The sequence below is a fragment of the Theropithecus gelada genome, chromosome 1 (assembly GCF_003255815.1).
Source record: "Theropithecus gelada isolate Dixy chromosome 1, Tgel_1.0, whole genome shotgun sequence".
Classification (NCBI taxonomy): Eukaryota; Metazoa; Chordata; class Mammalia; order Primates; family Cercopithecidae; genus Theropithecus; species Theropithecus gelada.
The window spans coordinates 75,023,510-75,043,651 of NC_037668.1; the positions used below are offsets into that span (position 1 = coordinate 75,023,510).

The window sequence follows — 20,142 nt, forward strand, 5'->3', positions numbered from 1 at the left end:
TTTTTTTTTTGAGACGGAGTCTCGCGCTGTGTCACCCAGGCTGGAGTGCAGTGGCGCGATCTCGGCTCACTGCAAGCTCCGCCTCCCAGGTTCACGCCATTCTCCTGCCTCAGCCTCCGAGTCTCTTCTTGAACTGATACCAAATTGACTGCCCTGACTACCCACTGGGCTTGTCCTCAAGCCGGGCCCACTGCTTGAAGCAAGCTGTCCAGCACCCACACTGATTGCTCATAGTCCTAACAGATTGCTGGGGCAGGCTGAGCTGCTGTGTTCCTGCACAGCCCAGGCCTTTTCGCTCTAAGGACACCAACTACCTGTCGACTATTTTGTCTTCCTTTCCTGAGAGGTAGTGAGCACTGGCTCTGGACTCAGATCTGACTCCAATCCTAGGTAACCTTAGTCGAGCCACTTCCCCTCCAGGCCTCATTTCCTCCTCCGCACAATGGAGAGGATGGCTTGGGTGATCCAGACTTATTCCCTTCCTTACTCTGACTCACAGTGGCAGAACCTCTGTTGCTGGACACTGTGCCCAGCACCATGGCCTGTGTCCCCACAGGCTGGTCAGTGGCACTTTACTGGTTCACAAGGGCAGTGGGGCCAGAGGGGGAGTACTAGCTTCTAGGGAACAATTAGCTGTTTTGCACATAGAGGAGGTAGCGGGCAGGCATGAGGAGGCTGGGCTGCCATGAGCAGACCAGATCAACGGCCTCCCAATCTTCCTATCTCCCCACCTCACCCCACCCAGGTCCAGTATGATAACCAGGCAGCTGCGGCCCAGCCCAAGAAAGCCCACACCCGTCCTCCCTCTGCCCACAGCAACAAAAGCAGTGCTAGGGGTGGAGCTGTACATCTGCCCCTGACTAGCTCAGGACCATGGCTTTCGCAGAAGGCCCTGGAGCTGCATCTCTGTAGCAATGATTCTGCCTCCCACCCATCTCCACTCTTTCATTCCATGCCGGCCTCAGAACGGAGCTAGGAGATTCCAGAGAGGGGAATCTTCTCATTCAGCAAATGATGAAAGCACCTGTGCCAGGTCTATCACAGGGCACTGGAGGCGAAGAGATAGATCACACGTGGTATTGCCTCAAGGAGCTCATGTTTTAGTGGGAAAGCAGACAAGGAAAGGAAGGCCCGTGGCGGGCACCAAGGAGGCAGCTGACCCCATAGTCAGGGCAGTTGCCTGGATGTTGAGGACAAGTTAACCAAATGAAAGGAGGGCGGAAAGAGAGGATGGGTAGATTGTCCTGGGAAAAAGAAACAAAAGGTGCAAAAACCAGAAGGTCATAAAAAAATAAAAGAATGTGATCTGGAATAGAAATGGTGGTACAGTCGGAGCAAAGAGAATAAAAAAGTGGTGAGGGTTGAGGCTGACCGGGTCAGCAGGGCCATTTCAGGCAAGGCCCCAGTTGCTGCCCTTTCCCCTGGAGGACAGAGGGGCCCCCAGTGCCTCAGGGACTGAGCTGTCTTGGGAGGTGGGAAGCCTGGTCCTCCCCTGCCGACCACTATGGGACATGTGGCCCTGGAAAGACTCTTTTCTTCTCTGGGCCTGTCTCCTCTTCTGGAGACCCAGGTGGCCCCCCAGGGTCAGGGCAGCCTGGACATTCTATCACCTCATCGTTTTTGCCTTGCTGGCCACAGAGTTCACGGGCCCTTCCAGACCTCAACGTGGAATGCTTTGCCCTCTCCTGGGAAAAGTCCTTCTGGAAATGGTGCGCCTCTCTTCCCATCCTTTAGTCCAGGACAGTGAGGCTTCTGCCTCTATTCCTCCCCTTGTGTCACTGTCATCCAAGTCATCAGCGACCTCCATATTGCTAAATCCAATCAACACTTGCAGGCCTTTCTTGCTTGACCACTCAGCTGCTTTGGACTTGGCTAACCACTTCCTTCACCCTAAAGGCCCTTTTCCTCTGGAACACCACAGTCTCTAAAACAGCACTCTCTGTTTCTCCTGCCTCTTTGATCGCTCTTTCCCATTTCTCTGCCTCAAGCCCTTAACAATAGGTCCCTTCCTCACACTGCTCCTCCCGCCTGTGAGCACAGACCAGGCCAACACCACCACTGCTGAGACCCACAACCAGCTCACCCCAAGGCTAAATCTCACCGTCCTATCATCCCAGGTACCTCCTTGTCCTGTACCAGGGAGAAGCACACCTGGGAGCTTCCAAAAACCAAGGAGCTTCTCTGTAGGTCAGAGCATGGTCCCCAAGCACTGCCCTGCCTCTGCCCTCCTATCTATGGTTGGAAGCACCTTGAGGACAAGAACAGCCAAGTCAGAGCCTGGCAGGGTGAACAAGGTTCACCCCCCAAAGGAGCCAGAGTTATCCGTGAGGTCCTTGAATTCACCTCCTGGCACAACTTTTATCTTAATACTAATCATGTTGTAACTTACTATAGAATCAACATATTTATTACAGATGTGTGTGTCTGTGTGTTTACCGTCTCCCCTGCTAGAAGTTAAGCTCCACCAGAACAAGAACAGGGATCTTTGTTTTATTTAGTGTGGGATCCCCAGTACCTAGAACAATACCAGGCCCACACTAGATGCTCAATAAATATTTGTTAAATGAAACAGGGTGCCAGTGGCACATGCTGTAGTCCCAACTGCTCAAGGGGCTGAGACAAAAACCTTCCAGTTTTTGCACCTTTTGTTTCTTTTTCACCTTGATGACCCTTGAACTCCTGAGCTCAGTTCAAGATCAGCTGGGGCAAAAGGCTAGAAGAAGCAAGATCTCATATCTTGAAAAAATATTTAAATAAACGAAAGAAAGAAAGGAAGGCATGATACTTCATAGAAGTGCCTGTGTGACCTACTGAAATCCCTGAGGATCAAATGGTCCACATGCAGTGGCTTCCCCCAGCCCCAAATGCTGTGCCCTTTGTTTTATTTTTGGAAAAGAATAAAGGTTGTATCATCTAAACCACATTCCCATTCCTGAGCCTCCAGGGAAGTCCTCCCGGATGATATGGAGCCTGCCACAGAACCTCCGCTCTCGACTTCCAGTGCCTTCAGACTTCGTCACTGAGTCCCCAGTCCTCAAGAACCAGGCATAAGAGCTGCAGCTGCCACTGTTGAGTCATCAGGGAACCTGGGGCCCTCCTATGGTATGGCCTTAATCTGTACTGAACCTAGGATATATACAACTGTCCCAGCCATGGAAGCTGATCCCAACACAAAGAGGGGATGTCTGCTGAGGCTTCCTGAGCTACAAGCATGGGTGCATGAAGCTGAGGGGACAGGCCCCCTCTATGAGGCTTGCGGAGGGAAAGAATGGAAACCCTATAGAGGAAGGCTGTCTCCTCCCCAACAGGCCTGCCTTCAGAGTCGAGGGTGGAATCCCACTTCCTAAGACTACAGCTGAGTCCTGGAGGCTCCCCACGTCAGGAGAAACAGTTTCTTGCCATGCCTTTTCTTTCAATGTCCCGAGTCTGAGGCCTAGGGGTGCAAGGCAAGCACAGAGTCCTAAGGCCCCTTTGTAAAACTTTTATTTAGAAATCTTCCCGATATATCCTTATATATATACACACATCATCACCACATGGGTTTTTTTTGCTAAAGAGTCACACACCCACAGTGTTGGCCTCTGGGCTGTACAAAGATCAAGGTACCTAGAGCGGTTACTCCTCTTCTGCAGAAAAATGCAGAGACCAACGCAATTCATCACATACAGTACAACATTGACGGAAAGTGCTGGGCCCGCCCACAGAAACAATGCACTATGTACATGGGCAGGGGGCAAGTCTTCAGCAGAGGGTCACGTACCATCGAAATCACAAGTACGGCCAGACCCACCCCCAAAAGGCAGAAATAGTTGTCGGCTGACTATAGATGCTGTGCCCTTTGTTTTATTTTGGAAAAGAATAAAGGTTGTACCATCTTGTCATTTGCCATAACAAATAAAAGAATACGAATTTGTCTTAAAAGATGCGATTCCCTTCAGTGGTTACGGTCATCTTTGTTCTCAAAATGTTGTGTTTTGTTTTGTTTTACCTTTATGTTCTTTCCCCTTTGTACAGATGCTATTCTTGGAATGTTGCCAGTTTTTCATGGCTAACAAGGAAGGAGAGGAAGGATAAGGTCATGGGGTACAGAGGGTGAAAATAAAAATTACGGATCTTCTTTAGTTCTTACAAAGACCTAAAGCCTTGCCCTTTCCTACCAGGCTTGTTTTGGGTAGTTGCATTACATTTTACACAGTCTGCCAGTATTCCCATATCTCTTTTCCATTCTCATTACTGTCTCTGGCCTTGGAACAAGACAGAAATTAAGACAATCTGGGCTGGGTGCAATGGCTCACACCTGTGATCCCAGTGCTTCTAGAGGCAGAGGCAGGAGAATTGCTTGAAGCCAGGACTTCAAGACCAGCCTGGGCAATATAGCAAGACTCCATCTCTACCAAAAAAGAAAAAAAATGTAAAAAATAGCCAGGTGTGGTGGCTCACACCTGTGGTCCTCCCTACTCGGGAGGCTGAGGTGGGAGGATTGCTTGAGCCCAGAGTTCAAGGCTGCAGAGAGCAATGATGGCACCACTGCACTCCAGCCTGAGTGACAGAACAAGACACTGTCTCTCACAAAAAACAACAAAAAAATAGATAATCTGGAGAAATGAGGACAATCTCGATAACTCAGGCCAAAGTGGTTTACAATCGAAATTACCCAAATGCTGGGCAGTCAGGCACACCAGCCCACTGCCTAGGTCGTGGACTCAGCTGCAAAACCCCACTGCAGGATTGAGATTGAGGGGGAAAAAAAGCTCTTTATGCTCTCAAAACTGTCTACTTTCATGATCCCATTCAGTCCACACCATAGCCCCAGGAGATAGGCCAAGGCAGAGTCACATGGCAAGTCTGAAAGAAGAGGGAGCCAGAAGTTTGAGTTCTTGATAAAATATCTGATCCATCTCATGAAACCCGTCCACCCATCCACACTGTGGCTACTTCTCATTCCTAAGTCAAGCGAATCCACTGTGAAGCAAAGCTTTAGATCCTACAACAATGACTCTATCTTTAGACAGATGGGATTCCTCACAGGATCTTCCAAACATTGGAAAGGAGCAACCCTAATGCTCACCAAAACATGATCTGGGGAGCCTGAAATTAAATGGGGAGCCAGAGTGCTACAAAGGTGAACAATGTTGCCCCAAGCTCAAGAATTGGACCTTCCTTAAAAGGAAGGGGAGGGGAGCAGACATATTATCTGTCTGCACATGGCTGAATTAGGGCCCCATCATGGTGAGGACAAGCCACTGGGTTGAAGCTCAAACTATAAGCGGGGCTTTCCAGACAGCCACGGTAATGAGTTATTGCATGACAGGACGGGACCATAGCCTATCTTTCCTCTGACCTCGAAGGCAGAGCCTAGAGGGAGAGGGCTGGGGTGACTTAAGGGTACAATGACAGACATAGAGGAGGACTTCTGTGCAGTTTGTCCCCTGGGCTTAGATGCAGGTCACAGACAGGCCTCACCTTAAGAAAACCACATCCCACCATCTGGATTGACACAGGAAATCAATGAAGGGGCAGTGGTTCATTCTACAAAAGGATTCTTCACTTTACAAAAGGACTTGCAGTGGTTATTTCTTTAAAAGATGAAGAATAAGGATGTGATTTACAAAAATTTCATGTACAACTTTCAGAGGGGAGCACTTCTATTGCATTAAACCAACCTCCCAGACACACCCTTGATGACAGCTGCACAACTGAGGGGTGTTTAAGGTTCTGCTAAGTGAATGTGCATATGTGTGGGTCTTAGCCAGGGCCTGGTCTCTGACTGGACTTCCCATACCCTAGAAGTGAGGCTGGATCCTGGTGCTATTGAGAGTTAAAGATTCCACCAATAACTGAAGTCAAGCAAAAATTCCAAATGCAAAGCATTCATAGGACAGAGTTTGTGCTCAATTCGGAACACAGACCAGAACATCAGCAAACAGACATCTTACAGCAAAGAAATCCCTCTAAGCATCTAGGAGAATGCACAGATGGGGCTGCGCATCTACTCAGCACCTGCATACGCCCATCAGCACACTGGCATTCACTCGCCAGCATGAACAGTGATGTGGAGGAGTTGAAGTCCACATGCCCAAAATATCTCTTGCTCCATATCACTCTAATATCATTGTCCCTTTCTCTGCCTTCACACAAAGCCCAACAGGGCTCTCTCAGGGCTGCAGACATGGTCTCCACAGCCCCAGGCTTAGGAAGGCAAGTCTCAGTGGGGAGAAAGCAGAACTTTGATGCCCAGGGCAAGAAGTAAGGGCGACTGGGTTTCCTGACCCTCTGGCCCAGCTCATCTAGAGCAGACTGTCCACTGATCATCTTCAACCAGGCCCTGAAGAAGGCACCTCGAGGCTTGTGACTCTGCAGCATCTGGCAAGCTGGATGGATCAACATAGGCCTGGGTGAAGATGGGGCTCACGAAATGGGTAGCTATTGGGTACCTATAAATATGGACGGAAGTGGCCACACAGGCCACCCCAGCCAGCTTGGGAGGGGCTAAAGGCAAGGCAGAGACTGTTGGATGCCTCAGATGAGAGCTGACAACCCCACATCTCAGGAAAGACAGGGATCCCAAACTCCAGGCCAAAAGCAGTGACAACTCCAGCCTCTTACTTGGGAAGGATTAGGGACTGAGGGAAGAGGGAAGACCGTGCCGTCTTCACAAAAAGTACCTACCACTTTGCTCCATTTTTCTGATCTCCTACTGGTACAGGAAACAGAAAAACCAGCCCCAGGGTCAGTAAAGGCTTCCCAAAGTTCAGACATCCAGGAAAGTTCAAGTCCACCGCCTTGCTTCAGAACGGCCCAGTTCTCATCCCACCTGCCCTGAAGCCCACCATCCCAGCAGCCTAAGGACGCCCTCCTGGCTGATCCTGCTGGCCCAGACCCATCACCGAGGGCCGGCTCCATCGGCGGCGGGCAGCATGGCAGGATGAAGGCTGCGGGCCGTGTGCTTGGGCGCAGGCTCCTCTGTGTAGCTGTCCGGGCTCGCTGCCCCGTCCAGGGAGCTGCCACAGCTGGAGTTGGGGGAAAGCACGTCCTGCAGGAGGTCATCTGGGGGCGCGCCGCCCCCTCCCCCACCTCCACCCCCACCAGCTCCCACCACAGGGTCCTTGCCAGGCTTGGCCCGCTGGGTGCCCTCCTCCTCCTGGTCATTGAGCAGCTTGGCCAAGAAGTTGATATACTTCATGGCCAGGCGGAGGATCTCATTCTTGCTGAGCTTCTTGTCCGGGGGATGTGTGGGGATCAGCTTGCGGAGCTCGGCAAAGGCCCCGTTCACATTCTGCTGCCGCCATCGCTCCCGGCTGTTGGTGAAGATACGCCGCACAACTTTGGTGTGGGGACCTGGAGATTAGGAAGACAAGGGTTAGGAGAATGGGCTTGAGATTCCTTCCCCAAAGGCATCTCCATCCATTGGGAAACTTGAGAAACCTAGAATGCCTACTTTCCTTTCACTTAGAAAACATCCACCCTTCAAATTCAAGTTCCTGTGCTTCCTCCTCTATGGGAACTTCCTCAACCCCTCCAGACCGATCTAACCAACCACCCCATACTGCAATCCCTGGAACTCCATCACTCTTGATCATTACTTACGTTTCTGTGCTTGTCTCCCTCCCTGGGCTGTGAGATATTTGAGGACAGGGACCTTATGTTATTCATTCATCCATTCACTTGTGCCAAGAGGCCTCACAGTTATGTCTAAGGAGACAGACTCCATTCCTATTTGACTATCCCTGCCTAAATAAATGACTCTGCGCAAGTGACATAAAAACTTGTGAAGTGGGCCGGGAGCGGTGGCTCACGCCTGTAATCCCAGCACTTTGGGAGGCCGAGACGGGTGGATCACGAGGTCAGGAGATCGAGATCATCCTGGCTAACACGGTGAAACTCCGTCTCTACTAAAAATACAGAAAAATTAGCCAGATGCGGTGGCGGGCGCCTGTAGTCCCAGCTACACGGGAGGCTGAGGCAGGAGAATGGCGTGAATCCGGGAGGCGGAGCTTGCAGTGAGTGGAGATCACACCACTGCACTCCAGCCTGGGCGAGAGAGCGAGACTCCGTCTCAAAAAGCAAACAAACAAACAAACAAAACAAAAAACAAAAAAACAAAGCAAAAAAAAAAAAAAAACTTGTGAAGTGCCTTGACTTCACCACCTGCAAAATGAAAGTAATACTACTAAGTCATGAGCTGTTACACGGGTCTAATACCTAACACAGGTAAAGAACTTAAGATAATGCCTGCCTCAGCTTAGCAGTCAATAAATGTTAGCTATTATTATCCACGTATCAGTTTTTTGCTAACAACCAGGCACTGTGCTAGGCACTGAGGAACAATGGTGAACTAAATAGAGTGCCTGCCCTCGTGGAGCTTACGTTTTAATGGGGAAACAAATATTTAAAAACAAAACAAAACAAACAAACAAACAAAAAAACAAGGGCTGAATTGTAATGAAAAGAAGCTCCATGTTTAGCTCCAGTGGCTGGGAAGGCTGTTCTGAGGCTGTGAAGAACTAGCCAGGCACAGGAAGGGGAGAGGAAGAAGAGCATCCAAGCTGAGGGAATGTACAGGCCCTGCACTAAACAAGGCTTGAAGCCAGGCTGGCTGGAGTTCTGTGCACAAGATCAGAGTAGGCAGGGTCCAGACTCCACAGGGCCCTGCAGTAAGGTGGGGGGACTTTATCCTAAGGGTGATGGAAAGCACAGAGTAGGGGCTTAGAAAATGTCTGCTGACTGACCCATCATGGTGGCAGGTGGGGAATGGAGGGGAAAGTAGAGATCAATGCAGAAAGGCTCTCATACTCAGGAGAGAAGTGAAGACACAGCTATGCACAGCCATGGCCTATAGCTCTAGGCAGGCTTCTGAAGCCTGCCTCAGTCTCCTCGTGTCTACAATGCACTGATTATGGCTTGGCCCAATAGTCACTAACATTCCATGTATAAAGACTTATGGAGCAGTGGTAGACACCAGCACACATGTCTAGGGCACTTATGGCGTGCAAAGCACTGTGCTGTGTTCAAGCCTGACTTGGGATTTGTAAAGTCAGGGGAAGACAGTGAAGGGTCCTGCTAGTGCTCTTGAACTTCTGGGCTGAGGAAACTGCTTCTCTCCCTAACATTGAGGCACAAGCCAGGGTCACATAGTCCAGGAAGCTCTGTGCACTGAAGGAACTGACAGTCCTGGGATATTTATTTGCCCTCTTCTAGTAACCCCTGGAACCAGACCTCGGAGTGTGAAAACCGGGGTAGAGGAGAAGGGCAAAGGCCTCATCTAAGTCCCACTGCTCATTTTATAGCTAAGAAGACTAAAGCTGGGATGGAAGCAGACCTCACCTCAGTGGTCAGTCTGTGAATCAGCTCACCCATCCTGCACTTGCTGCCTGATCATCTTTCTCTCTCCTACACGCACACAGGCATGCACATGCATGCGCGTGCACACACACACACACTTTTCCTGGGAAGGATCACCATCTCCTACCCACGGCACCTCTGAAGATGCCTTTCCAAACCCTAGCAGGCCCCAGCCCAGCTGACTCTTTGCCAAAGGCCAAAACATAGCACAACTGCAGGGCAGTTCTACCCTGGGATACCTCTGAGGAAAATACTTGTTGCTTTCAGGCCTCCAGGCCAGACAAAGAGCATCCCTCAGCAGTGATATAGGGAGGACAGTCCCTCCACCATGGCTAATGCTGGTGATCTTGAGGGAGCTCCTAATTGCGGAGGGGGTGCTTATGACTGCTGTCACAGCTGGAGCTAGACTACATCCAGAAGGGGAGGTGGTGGGGAAGTAGTCAGGACTTATTCCAAAGCTTAAGACCAGTGTTATGAGGGTGGTCCAGGACTTAGCTGTGTGACCCAGGACTTAGCTGTGTGACCTTGATCAAGCTGCTTAACCTCTCTCAGCCTCAATTTCCTTATCTGTGAAATGAAAACAGTAATATTGCCCTCATGAGTTTGTGGTAAGGAATAAACAGAAAACAAGCACACATAGTCCATGGCACATAGTAGGTATCCAATACATGGTGGTAGCAATTCAGCAACAGGAATCCACATCAAGTCCTAACTCTAGATCTTGCATTATTTCTACTTCTATGGACTCTTTTGGGTTCAGTCTCTAATTTCAGTGTCCCCTAGACACACCCTTCACCTACATGTCTGCCTATTCCTCTGTGGTTTTTTCCAGAGAACTCCCCCGTCTCCTCACCTTCCTCTTTCCTGAATCTGTCTACCTCTCCTGGTGTCCTCTGCCTCTCTCTCTGGCCAGCACTGAGTAGGTGCTTGGTAAATATTGCCAACACTTATGGGTAATGACTGCCTTACACTCCTGCACACCCCACAAACCCTCACCCCTGTGCTCTGCCTCCTCTGCCTATTGTAGAAAATGCCTCATCCCTGGGGAACTTCAGGGCTGGTCCTGTCTACTTCTTGTTTGGTACACCCACCTCTCCTACACTAGAGAACTCCTCTCTAATCTAGAGCAAGGCACCCATGCCTCTCAGCCCTGCACACCTGTGCCCCAGGCTGCTTGGGTCTTTTGAAGTCTTTTCTGTTGTCCAGACGCCAGCCCCTCTCCTTTCCAGAACACCGCAGAGGGCTCCACCTCCAGCTCCATACCCATATCCCTCCCACCAGTTTGCAGCATAAATCTCAGCCTGGCTCTGAGGCCTTGGGCAGCCTTCCTACAGGAGCCCCAGGCCACAGCCAAGCTGAAGTTCTGGGGGCATCTGGGTCTGGCTCAAAGTCCCTCAGCTCTGAAGTACCTGCTCTCCTAACCCTGGTGCTGGGACCAATCTACTATACAAGGTCAACCTTGGGAAGACAGTGAGGGTCTTCCAAATCTCCCATTTGTCCAAACCATCCCTGCAAGTTCAGGGAACATTCAAGTACCTTAAAGGAGCAGTGCCAAGGCCCTTCTCAGGGAATCCAGGGGGCAAGGTAGAATCCATGATGTCAGGAAGGGAACTCCAGGTCTTAGCCCAGAATGTGTTAATGGGAGACAAGGGGAGCCTACTGTGTAGGGTCCTTGGAGGAAACCCTTGATGACTTCATTGCAGGGAGGAAGCAGACTCCAGACTCTAAGGAAGACTTGGGAGGAAGTGCAGGGAATCCCTGAGGGTCAGTGCCTACAGTGGGGGGTTTGGGGACACTGTGTGTTTCTGCGCTCACTTGGGATCCTTGCCAAAGTGTAGGAATGGAGCCTGGATTGGGGACTGGAACTAACTCCAGAGGTTTGGGCTAAGCACATTATGTGTCTCTCTTCCATGTCTCCTCTTCACGGGCCTGTGAGTGTGGTCCTGCTAGCCCCACGCAGGACTTTACCTAGCCCCAGCTCAGCTGCAGAGTGAAGGGCTTCGGCAGTTTGGGTTTCGAAAGTGGCCCACCCACCTTTGTGATACCTACAGAGTAGCCTCAGATGTTCCCTCCTGCAAAGGGCTCTAACCAGCGTGAGGGGCAGATACAACGGTGGGGTGGGGCAGACTCACCATCAGTAATCTCCATCTCATAGGGGGAAGGTCTCCTCTTCACTCGGTTGTTGGTGGTGAACATAGGGAAGGCATCCGGCTCCCCAAAAAACCCGCTGTCAGATGGACCAGGCAGATCACAAGATCCCGTGTTGCGGGGAGGGGAGAAAGAGGCTACTTAGGGATCCTCCCCACATGTGTTGATCCCCCCACCTCTGGGCAACCCTGCTCCCTTCACACCTGAGCAGTGAATATGCTGCACACAGATACACACACACGCACGCACACGCACACACAGAATGCCCTCACTCTGTCATGAAACAAGCAAAGGGAGGAGGAGACACCTTAACCACGCATCCCCCCCCCACACACAAACACACAGGCACACATGCAGAAGCAGAGGTGAATAACACATGGAACAAACACACACACACACACACTTCACAGATAGAAACACTCCATTCTCCTGCCTTGGAAACAAGCACACAATCCACACACACCTCCACTCCCAAACACGTGCCCACTCAGGCAAAGGTAACCTTCACACCTGATGGTGTGCATCTCTGTCACCACAAAGGGGCACACTGTCCTCTCCCCCCCTCCACCTCACCCCACCCATAAGGGGCTGTGGATACACAACAGACAGGAAACCCTGACTCCCCTTCGCTGAAATTCTCCCCCTAGCTCTCTGCCCTCACCCACTCTAAGCTCTCCGTAGCTCTGTCTCTTGGGTGCCCGCCAGACTCACTGACTGTCCCACACTCTATCCTAGCCCCATCTTCCGGATTCTATTCCAACCCTACCGCTTCTCTCCGTCATCATCACAGTGGCCCCAGCAGGGAAACGGATGCCCTTACAGCAACTGGAGTACAGGCTGGGGCCAGAGACCACAGCTAGCAGCAGAGGGGCTGGGAGTGGAGGGGCAGATCAGACCTCAGGCGGGCCCTCCAGCAGAGATTCGGGGGAGGGTGCCTCTGCCACCATCCTCATATCCTTATCTCTTGCCTGTCCAGCTAGCGCTGCGCTTCCGAATGAATTTCACACCCTCAGCCACAAACATCTACCTCTGCTCACAGCAAAGCACATGCAGGCACATTCTTTCCTGGTACCCACGCTCAGGGGACTCCCTCCTCTCCGTCCCCCACAACACCACCACCCAGCACACCAGCCACACGCCTGCACCCCCGAAGGTGTCCACGCCCTCCTGTCGGCTTCCACACAGCCATGCACCCGGCAACCACACGCACACTCTCTCTCACAGAAGGCCCCTCCCTCACTGGCACTCACGGGGGGCTCCAGCTTAAGACTCTAGAGCCCTTGGGTTTAAAATGACCTCCTCTGCCTGCGCTCCACCCGCTCGGCCCCCGGGGCAGGAGGGCAGGCCGCCTCCGCTGTGCAGAAGGGAAACCCCGGTGGGGGTGGTCGCCCTGCCCACCCGCCCCTCCCGCCCAGCCCCTGGTCCCTGGCCCCTGGTCCCTGGTCCCTGACCTGCCAAGCGAGGCCAGCGGCTGGCTGAGGCTGTAGAGCAGCGCGCGGCCGGGGGCGGCGGGGGCAGCCAGCGCGGGAGGACTCAGCTGCACCATGCGGCCGTCGCCGGGCAGCTCCGCTGGGGCCGAGGCGGGCGCGGGGGCTGGGGCGGGCCCGGGAGGTCTGCACAGCTCGGTGGTGGGGACCCGATGGCGCGCTTCGGCTGCCGGCGCGTCGCGGCCCTTTAAGTCTCTCGCGGCACCGCCCCCACTGGCAGGGCCGCCCCCCGGGCCTCCGCGCGCGCCCAGCTCGATGACTGGGGGCTCCGCGGGGGCCGCGCGGCTCGTCTCCTTGGCGACGCCGTTCAGCAGGACCAGGTGCGGGGGGGCCATGCGGGCCTCGGCCGCGTCCCGTCCCTCTAGCTGGGGGTCACTGTGAGCCGCCTCGGTCGGCGGCCGCTCGGTCATCCTGCGGGCAGACAGACAGACAAGCGGATGCCCGCTCTGACGACCGCCCCTGACCCACCGACGCGGGCTGGGGTAAAGGGGTGAAGGGCAGAGAGAGGAACTCACACACAGAGACGTAAGAAGAGGCAGACAAAGTTAGCGCCACGTGGGGCTAGGGCGGGAGGCCGGGTAGGGTTAGGGTGGGAGGGAAAGGGGATCTCTGGATTTGGAGAAGGGAGGGGTGCCTGGGAGACACAGAGACTGGGGGCCAAAAGGACAGAGATGGAGGAAGACGACAGAGACACTGGAAGAAAAGGAATACAGCCAGCGAAAGAAACACAGAAGGGGAAATCAGGAGGAAGGAAATGTACAAGGAGGCAAGAAAGAGATTACCCCGTCCCCCTTCTCAGGCCGAAAGGGAAGAGGAGGGAACAAATTCCCGATCGTCCTTTTTGGTTTTAGCGGGGAATCTGTCAGGCAGGGATTCGTTGCTTTGGGAACCTCCCTTGGCCTCTCAGCAATACCCCCAGCTCACCTACAGGCACACGCTCAGAAACACAGTGCGGGTGGAAGTAGGGAATTAGAAAGTGGAGGCTAAGGGGACTGGGGTCCACTCCACTAGAGCTGGCAGGGAATAATCCCGAGGAACCAGCTCCCTACACACACACACACACACACACACACACACACACTCGCCCCCGATGGGGAGTGAGGGAGTGTCTGTCTACACTGAGCAAATCCACTGTGAGTCCTGTGTCCGCCCTGCGGGCCTTTACTCCCGCTCAGACAGAGATGAGAGGTCGCCAAGGGAAGAAGATGGTGCTGGCCGGACCTCCCTAGGCAGTCCACCCCTTTCTGGTCAGCTGGACTTGGAAGAGAGGTCAGGTCTCAAAGAGAGGCCTGGCTGAGGTGAAATGGAGGTGGGCATTTGAAGGGTTCCCTGAGGGCAATGAGGTCTGGACTCCCATCCAAGAGCAGGACAGATGTCATGAAGCTCTTGAACTCTTTCAGCCCCCCTCACCGTCATCTCCTGCCTTGGTGTTCTTTGGGAAATGGGAGGAATACCTCCTTTATGCATTTGAAAATACTGTGCAAATGCTCAAGGAAACATTATTGACAAGGGGAATGGGCCAGCGAGAAAACTGCCTGACCCAAAGTCACTCACAGTCTATCTGTGAGAGAGCCAGACCAGAACAATAATCTCACTTTGCTCTACCCTCCCATATTCCCAGAGCAGTGAAACCATCTTGTGCTCCCACAAGCATACTCCAGGATGACCACAGCCACTCTACTTCCCACAGGTGTGCTAGGGCTCTTCCATCCCCTGGCTTCATCCAGATAGAGCCGGGCCCAGCAAGAATCAAAACAGAAAAATCGGGAGACTCAAGGGCCAGAGTTTGGGGATGCTTGTGAGTTGTACATATATGATCAACTCCACATAAGTTGTTTAAAATAAGCTTTCTGTTCTCTGAATTATATAATTGGGCATTTAAAAGAAGCAAACAAATACAAAAAAATCAATTTAGCCCCATGCAGAGTCTATCTAATCATACATAGCAGCCATTGAGCTCCCATACTGCCACTGCAATGCTCTGGACAGGATTCATCCTAGGAACCATCCCTCCCACCCCAGAAGGGAGAAGGGACCATCTGTAGCCTCCTCTGGAGCTTAGCTCAATTGCCACCAGACACCCAGGACGACAGACAGACAAGATTCAGACTGCTGTACACCTGCTCTGAGAATGCCAGCCCCCCAGGTCTGGCACAGAAACCACAAAATTCCCTACATCCTGGTGTATACAAGCTGTAAAGGCAGTAGGTCCCTGATGCTTCATTGGAAGTGAGTTTATGATTTTGGTGGAGACAATAGGTCTCTATCCATAGAATGCAACCACCAAGACACCAAGGCCACTGGAAATACACCAGAAGTATATCACCCAGGTCCTCTTGCTCCCAGCAGCAGCGAAATGTGCCAGAAATATACCAACCCCTGGGAAACATACAAGCTTCAAGGTGTTGGTTCCCTATCTCACTGCTCACTGTCCTGACACACTGGTGTGAGCCCAGGGACCCGTCCTTAAGCCCCAGCTTCTAACGGAGTGACAGTGTGCACTGCAGTTGCAGACTTAGCTCAAGCTCTGTTGTGACACGTTTTTACTCTCCGATTAATTATTTGACTCCTGCTCTAGCAGTGGGTTCCTGAGAGGCAATGGGAGTACATATTCCAGATGAATTGACCCTGGCCCCAAATGTCTTCTCCAGACGCCTATAAATATCCCATCTCCAAGGCTCCTTGTGAGAAATATATGATTGGCTCCCAGGGTCTGTGGAGGACCTCTCCCGGCTTCTCCCCACATTTTAGGAAAATCCTGCCTGTTCTTCTGCAACCAGGATCACCAGCCAGAGGTCTATGCCCCAAAGAAGCCACTCACACACACTGACGGTTGTTGGCGACTAAGCTGCATCATTTGGTTTGATTACAGAAAGGAACGCCTGAGTGATTTTATTTGTTTTTATTTGGGGAGAATGAAGGAGGAGGGAGATTTTAGAGTTCTAGACTATTTGGCAACTACAGCTCCTCTCTCTTTGTACTGCGGAGACCCTGCTTATAGCCCCCAATGCAAAATCCTCATCTGCAGTTGCCAGACAGCCAGAATATTTCCACCTGTGCCAGAACAAGACAGAAGACCCCCAGGAGATTCTTCCTAGGGACAGGTCTCAAGCAGACCCAATCCCCCATACAGAGAATTTCTTAGATGAAAACAGTCTCAGCCCTTAGACCCAGCCTCTGGTCTCTCTTCTGGGCCCACACCAGCACAACACCCTGGAGAAGCCCCAAGCCTGCACAAGTACCAAACCCACCAGGGAACAGCACCACCATCCTCGCCTCTACCAGAGTAGAGGGGTGTTCCTGCAGCCCCACCCTAGGCCTCAGGCCCGGGGTCAGGGCCCACTCGAGCTGGGACTGCACTAGCCAGGAAGGCTGTCGCCTTCTTCCTGCGGGAGCTCCAGGCAGAGTATGCACCACCCGGATGCAGCCGCCCCAAAGTTACCGGCCTTGCAAAACGTCCACAGAACCGGGACCAACGGGAACGGCCTGGACGACTAAGTCCAAATAACTGGTTTTACCCAGGGCGGAAAAGGGAAAGAGCCGCTGGAGGCCACAGAAGCAGCTAGCAGCAATCAGATCCCGATTCCAAGCTCTGGCTGGTCCTCCCCTCCCCCCACCCCCAATCTGAGACTGGGCTCTCCTCTGTCCTGAGCCTTCCTCACCCCAGGCCGGAACCCGAGGCCTTCCTGGACACTGTTTCCACCGGCACCATTCCCCTGAAAACTCACCTGGGGCATATTTAGAGAGACTGGCCCCTCTGAATAGGATCTCCACTCCGCCGGAGAGGGGCGGAAGCCGAGGTAGAGGATGCAGACCCGGGTCTTTGCTTTCCCCTTTTGCGCTGAGAGGCCTGCAGTTACGCTGCGGTGTAGTCCTGGGCGATCTGCCGCGCCCAAAGCGAGTTTCCAGGAAAGATAGGGGTGGAGAGAAAGAGGCAGGGCAAGAGGGAGGGAGAGAGAGAAATGGGGGTCAATGGCTGGGAATTACCTCCTGTCCCCGACCAACCAGTCCAGGGAATCGCAAACAGCTTTCCGCCCCCAACCTGCAGGTGTTTGGAGCCTTCCCTCTACCCCCTCCTCCCCCCACCCGCCTTAAAAAACCCTATACATGACCAATCAGGAATAGCTATTTAGTTCAACAACAACAGCAACCCCTCCCGACAGGCTGTCTGGAACATTTTCGAACCCTCCAACTGGGATCGGTCTGGTTCAGTGTTTGTTTTCTAAGCAGGGAGGTGTCTACGCGGTTGCCTCCGCAGCCAGATCTCCGACTGCCGCTACACCGGGAAGGGGTAGTCCCGGGCCTGGATGGGCAGAGGTCTGTGTTGGGAAAGGCGAATAGTCCTCAGACTCTGGTCGGTGGGACAGAACCTTGGAGTCCACCCCACCTCATTCTCTCCCTGATGCGCATCCACCCACCTCCAGCCCAAAGCGAAACCAGAACCCAATTCCAGGGGTTGTACTTTCCTACAGAAATGGAGTTGGGAAGGGGGTTTGGGGAGAGATATCTGATATGTTCAGGTCCTTTCTCGTCCGCCTACTGACTAAAAGAAAGAAAAAAGAGAGAGGAAGAGAGAGACAGAAAAAGAAAAGGAAATAAAGACCAACAAAGAGGGAAAGAAGAAAGGGGAAAAGTCCCCCATCTTCCCCTCCACCACCCCTACAAAACGATTTTCGATTTTTCAGGGTTTAGACAGAGTAAGGGAGAATTCTAATGATGTCTTACAGCAATAAACAAGGTGAAAGGAAAGGAACGTAAAAACAAACCCGATACTACTTTCAAGGATGTAGCAGGATTTAGCTTGCTTTTATTTTTTCCTGGTGGATTTTGTTTAATTTGTTTTGCCTAAATCGTCAGGCTTATGATCACACATCGAAGTCTTGGATTAACTGCGAAGCACTCCTTCTGTTTGCCGCGGCTTTGGTGGAAATATAGGAATAATTCTTCCCTGAATTGCAATACAATGCGGAAGATTTTCTTTCTCCGCTTCTAATCCAAAAGAGGGGAGGGGAGGAAAGCAGAGGGGAATCCATCCATTCCCGGCGTGTTATCGGGGGGTTAATGTTTGCGTGTTCGCTGGGGGTTAATGTTTGCCTTATGACCAAGTCTCTGTGTCCGTGCCTCTCTCCATTTTCTCTTCCTACCTCAAACCCAGCAACTTAGAAAACGGCGGTAGCGGGGGGGGAAAAAACCCGCTGCTTTGTTCTCCCGCCAAAGGAGCCAAAAGGGACAAACTGCTGCGCTCTACGATGATTATTTTAATTAAAATAGGATGTTAATGATGACGATTGTGATGGCGATGGCATTAGCAATTACAATAATTGACTAAACAAAATCCTTTCAACCCGAGTTAGGGCCCCACTAACCCGGTCCCTTCAAGAGCCCGGATTCGGCCTCGGTCTCGGATGCCACGGGTACCAGACCCAAGCGGCAACGTCGCTCACCCGAAGAGGGGGCGGGAAAATCTTCCCTGGAGGTGATCCCGAATGTCCCCACCCGAGGCGCGAGGCCAGGTTAATATGCCCATTGTCCTTTCGGGGCCTCTCCCTCGGACCCCGGCGGCCGCACCCACGAAACTGACCAGAAATGGACGAAGCCGGAGTGCAGCGGGAACCGAAGCCCGCAGCGACCGGCTCGAAGGCGCCGGCCTCGGTGAGCGCTGCTCAGCTTCAAGCCTGGAGGAGCCTCCCATTCACCAACGAACCCCTCAAACACCGAGGCACAGGCGGGCCTCTGGGCAGAGCAGCCGCCGGCCCGGCTCTGTCCGCCCATCCAAGCCAACAACTGGCTCCCGAATACATCATAATTTGGAATAAAATGTGAAATCCCGCTCCCCGCCCCCATGCCGCCGCCCCCACCAGCGCCTCGATCTCTCGCTCGCCCTCCCCCCACTCCCGCCCCCAGCGATTTGCAAACGCACCTCTAAAGGACACAGGCACACAGGCACACAAGTCAGTGCGGACAGGACCACACAGGGTCCAGCCCCACAGAAGGGCAACAAACAAGCACCACTCAGCACTGCTCCAGAAGCCGACTTGGTCAGCCCCGCACACTGCCCAACAGGACACAACGAAATCGGTTAAACGTATCGGCTCACGGACACACAATCCAACACAGTCGGAATCACACACGCCCGACATAACGAAGACACCAGTCAAACACAGTCGCAGAGGCCACACACCCCCCCACACAGAACCAGATCCCTGCTGAGAACGCCAACGGAGCACAATCGTACGCAACGAAGAAAACGCAGAAGGGCCTCAAAGGGTCCACATCTACACACCCCAACCGCGCAGGCACACCACGCTGGGACACACAGCCTGTCGCCAAGAAGACCACACTCAGAAGCAGCCAACGCCGCCCACAGCTCTCATGAACGCACTCTCACAATCCCACCGCATGCACACAACCACGAAGAAGAAATGAAAACCAACCACCGCCTCGCGCATTTCTGTATATTGCGTAAGGAAAAGGGGGAAGGAAGGAAGAGAGTCTCCGAGGCGGGAGGGGCGGCGGCAGCCGGGGCGGTGGCGTCCGTGGAAAATGCCCCCCCATCGAAAGGAACCGAGGGAAAGGGAGCGAAGACCTCTTTTGCGGACGTGGGGAAAAAGAGGAGGAAATTGATGAGGAATTCGGTGGGAGGCCTCGGGTTGCTTTTCCCCTAGAAAAAGGCCAGAATGCTCACGTTTTTCCGCTACGGGGGTAGGTGTGTGGCCATTTTGAGGCCCGGTCCTGAGCGGCGGCGGCCCGGCCCCTCCCGCGGCCCCCGCTCCCCCGCCCCCGCCGCGCCCGCCCGGCCCCTCCACCGACGCGCTCTAATCCCACTCACGTTCCAGGCCTCGTTAGCATGGGCCGAGGCGCGCCGGGGCCGTGTGCGCTGCGGAGATAAGGCAGTGCCGCGGGTCCGCCCGCCCCCGATAAGCGCCTCGGCCATTATGGGCCAAATGATTCATTTTAATTTGGCAATTTCACCGGAGGGAGTGGGGACTGGTGGAGCGGCGCTAGGACCGGCTCCGGAACGCGCTGCGGAGAGCGTTGGACGCGCTGTCTAGGACCCAGCAGATCCAGCCCCCATCTCGGATCCCAAGACCTCTCAGGAACCCCAGCTCCCCACAACCTCAGTCCCTTGACCTTCCAGACACCTTTCTTCAGCGACTCTCACCCC

At 53.1% G+C, this 20,142-nt stretch overlaps 1 protein-coding gene across 7 annotated transcripts; it reads right to left on the bottom strand.

Annotated features, from left to right (window-relative positions):
* Positions 1-3,465: 3,465 nt before the first annotated feature.
* On the bottom strand, positions 3,466-19,831 carry TAL1 (TAL bHLH transcription factor 1, erythroid differentiation factor). Of its 7 annotated transcripts, none has more exons than XM_025398139.1 (6): positions 19,663-19,831; positions 17,163-17,280; positions 16,706-16,860; positions 12,942-13,388; positions 11,475-11,569; positions 3,466-7,338 (listed from the first exon to the last, which is right to left on the bottom strand). In XM_025398139.1, exons 4-6 carry the CDS (start codon positions 13,385-13,387, stop codon positions 6,884-6,886), a joined length of 996 nt encoding a protein of 331 aa, XP_025253924.1. In that variant the 5' UTR covers position 13,388; positions 16,706-16,860; positions 17,163-17,280; positions 19,663-19,831; the 3' UTR covers positions 3,466-6,883. The 7 variants fall into 7 exon arrangements, with proteins under 7 accessions (XP_025253924.1, XP_025253920.1, XP_025253929.1 ...); XM_025398135.1 differs by lacking the exons at positions 17,163-17,280; positions 19,663-19,831 and adding exons at positions 18,422-18,553; positions 19,360-19,401; XM_025398144.1 differs by lacking the exon at positions 17,163-17,280.
* Positions 19,832-20,142: the final 311 nt, after the last annotated feature.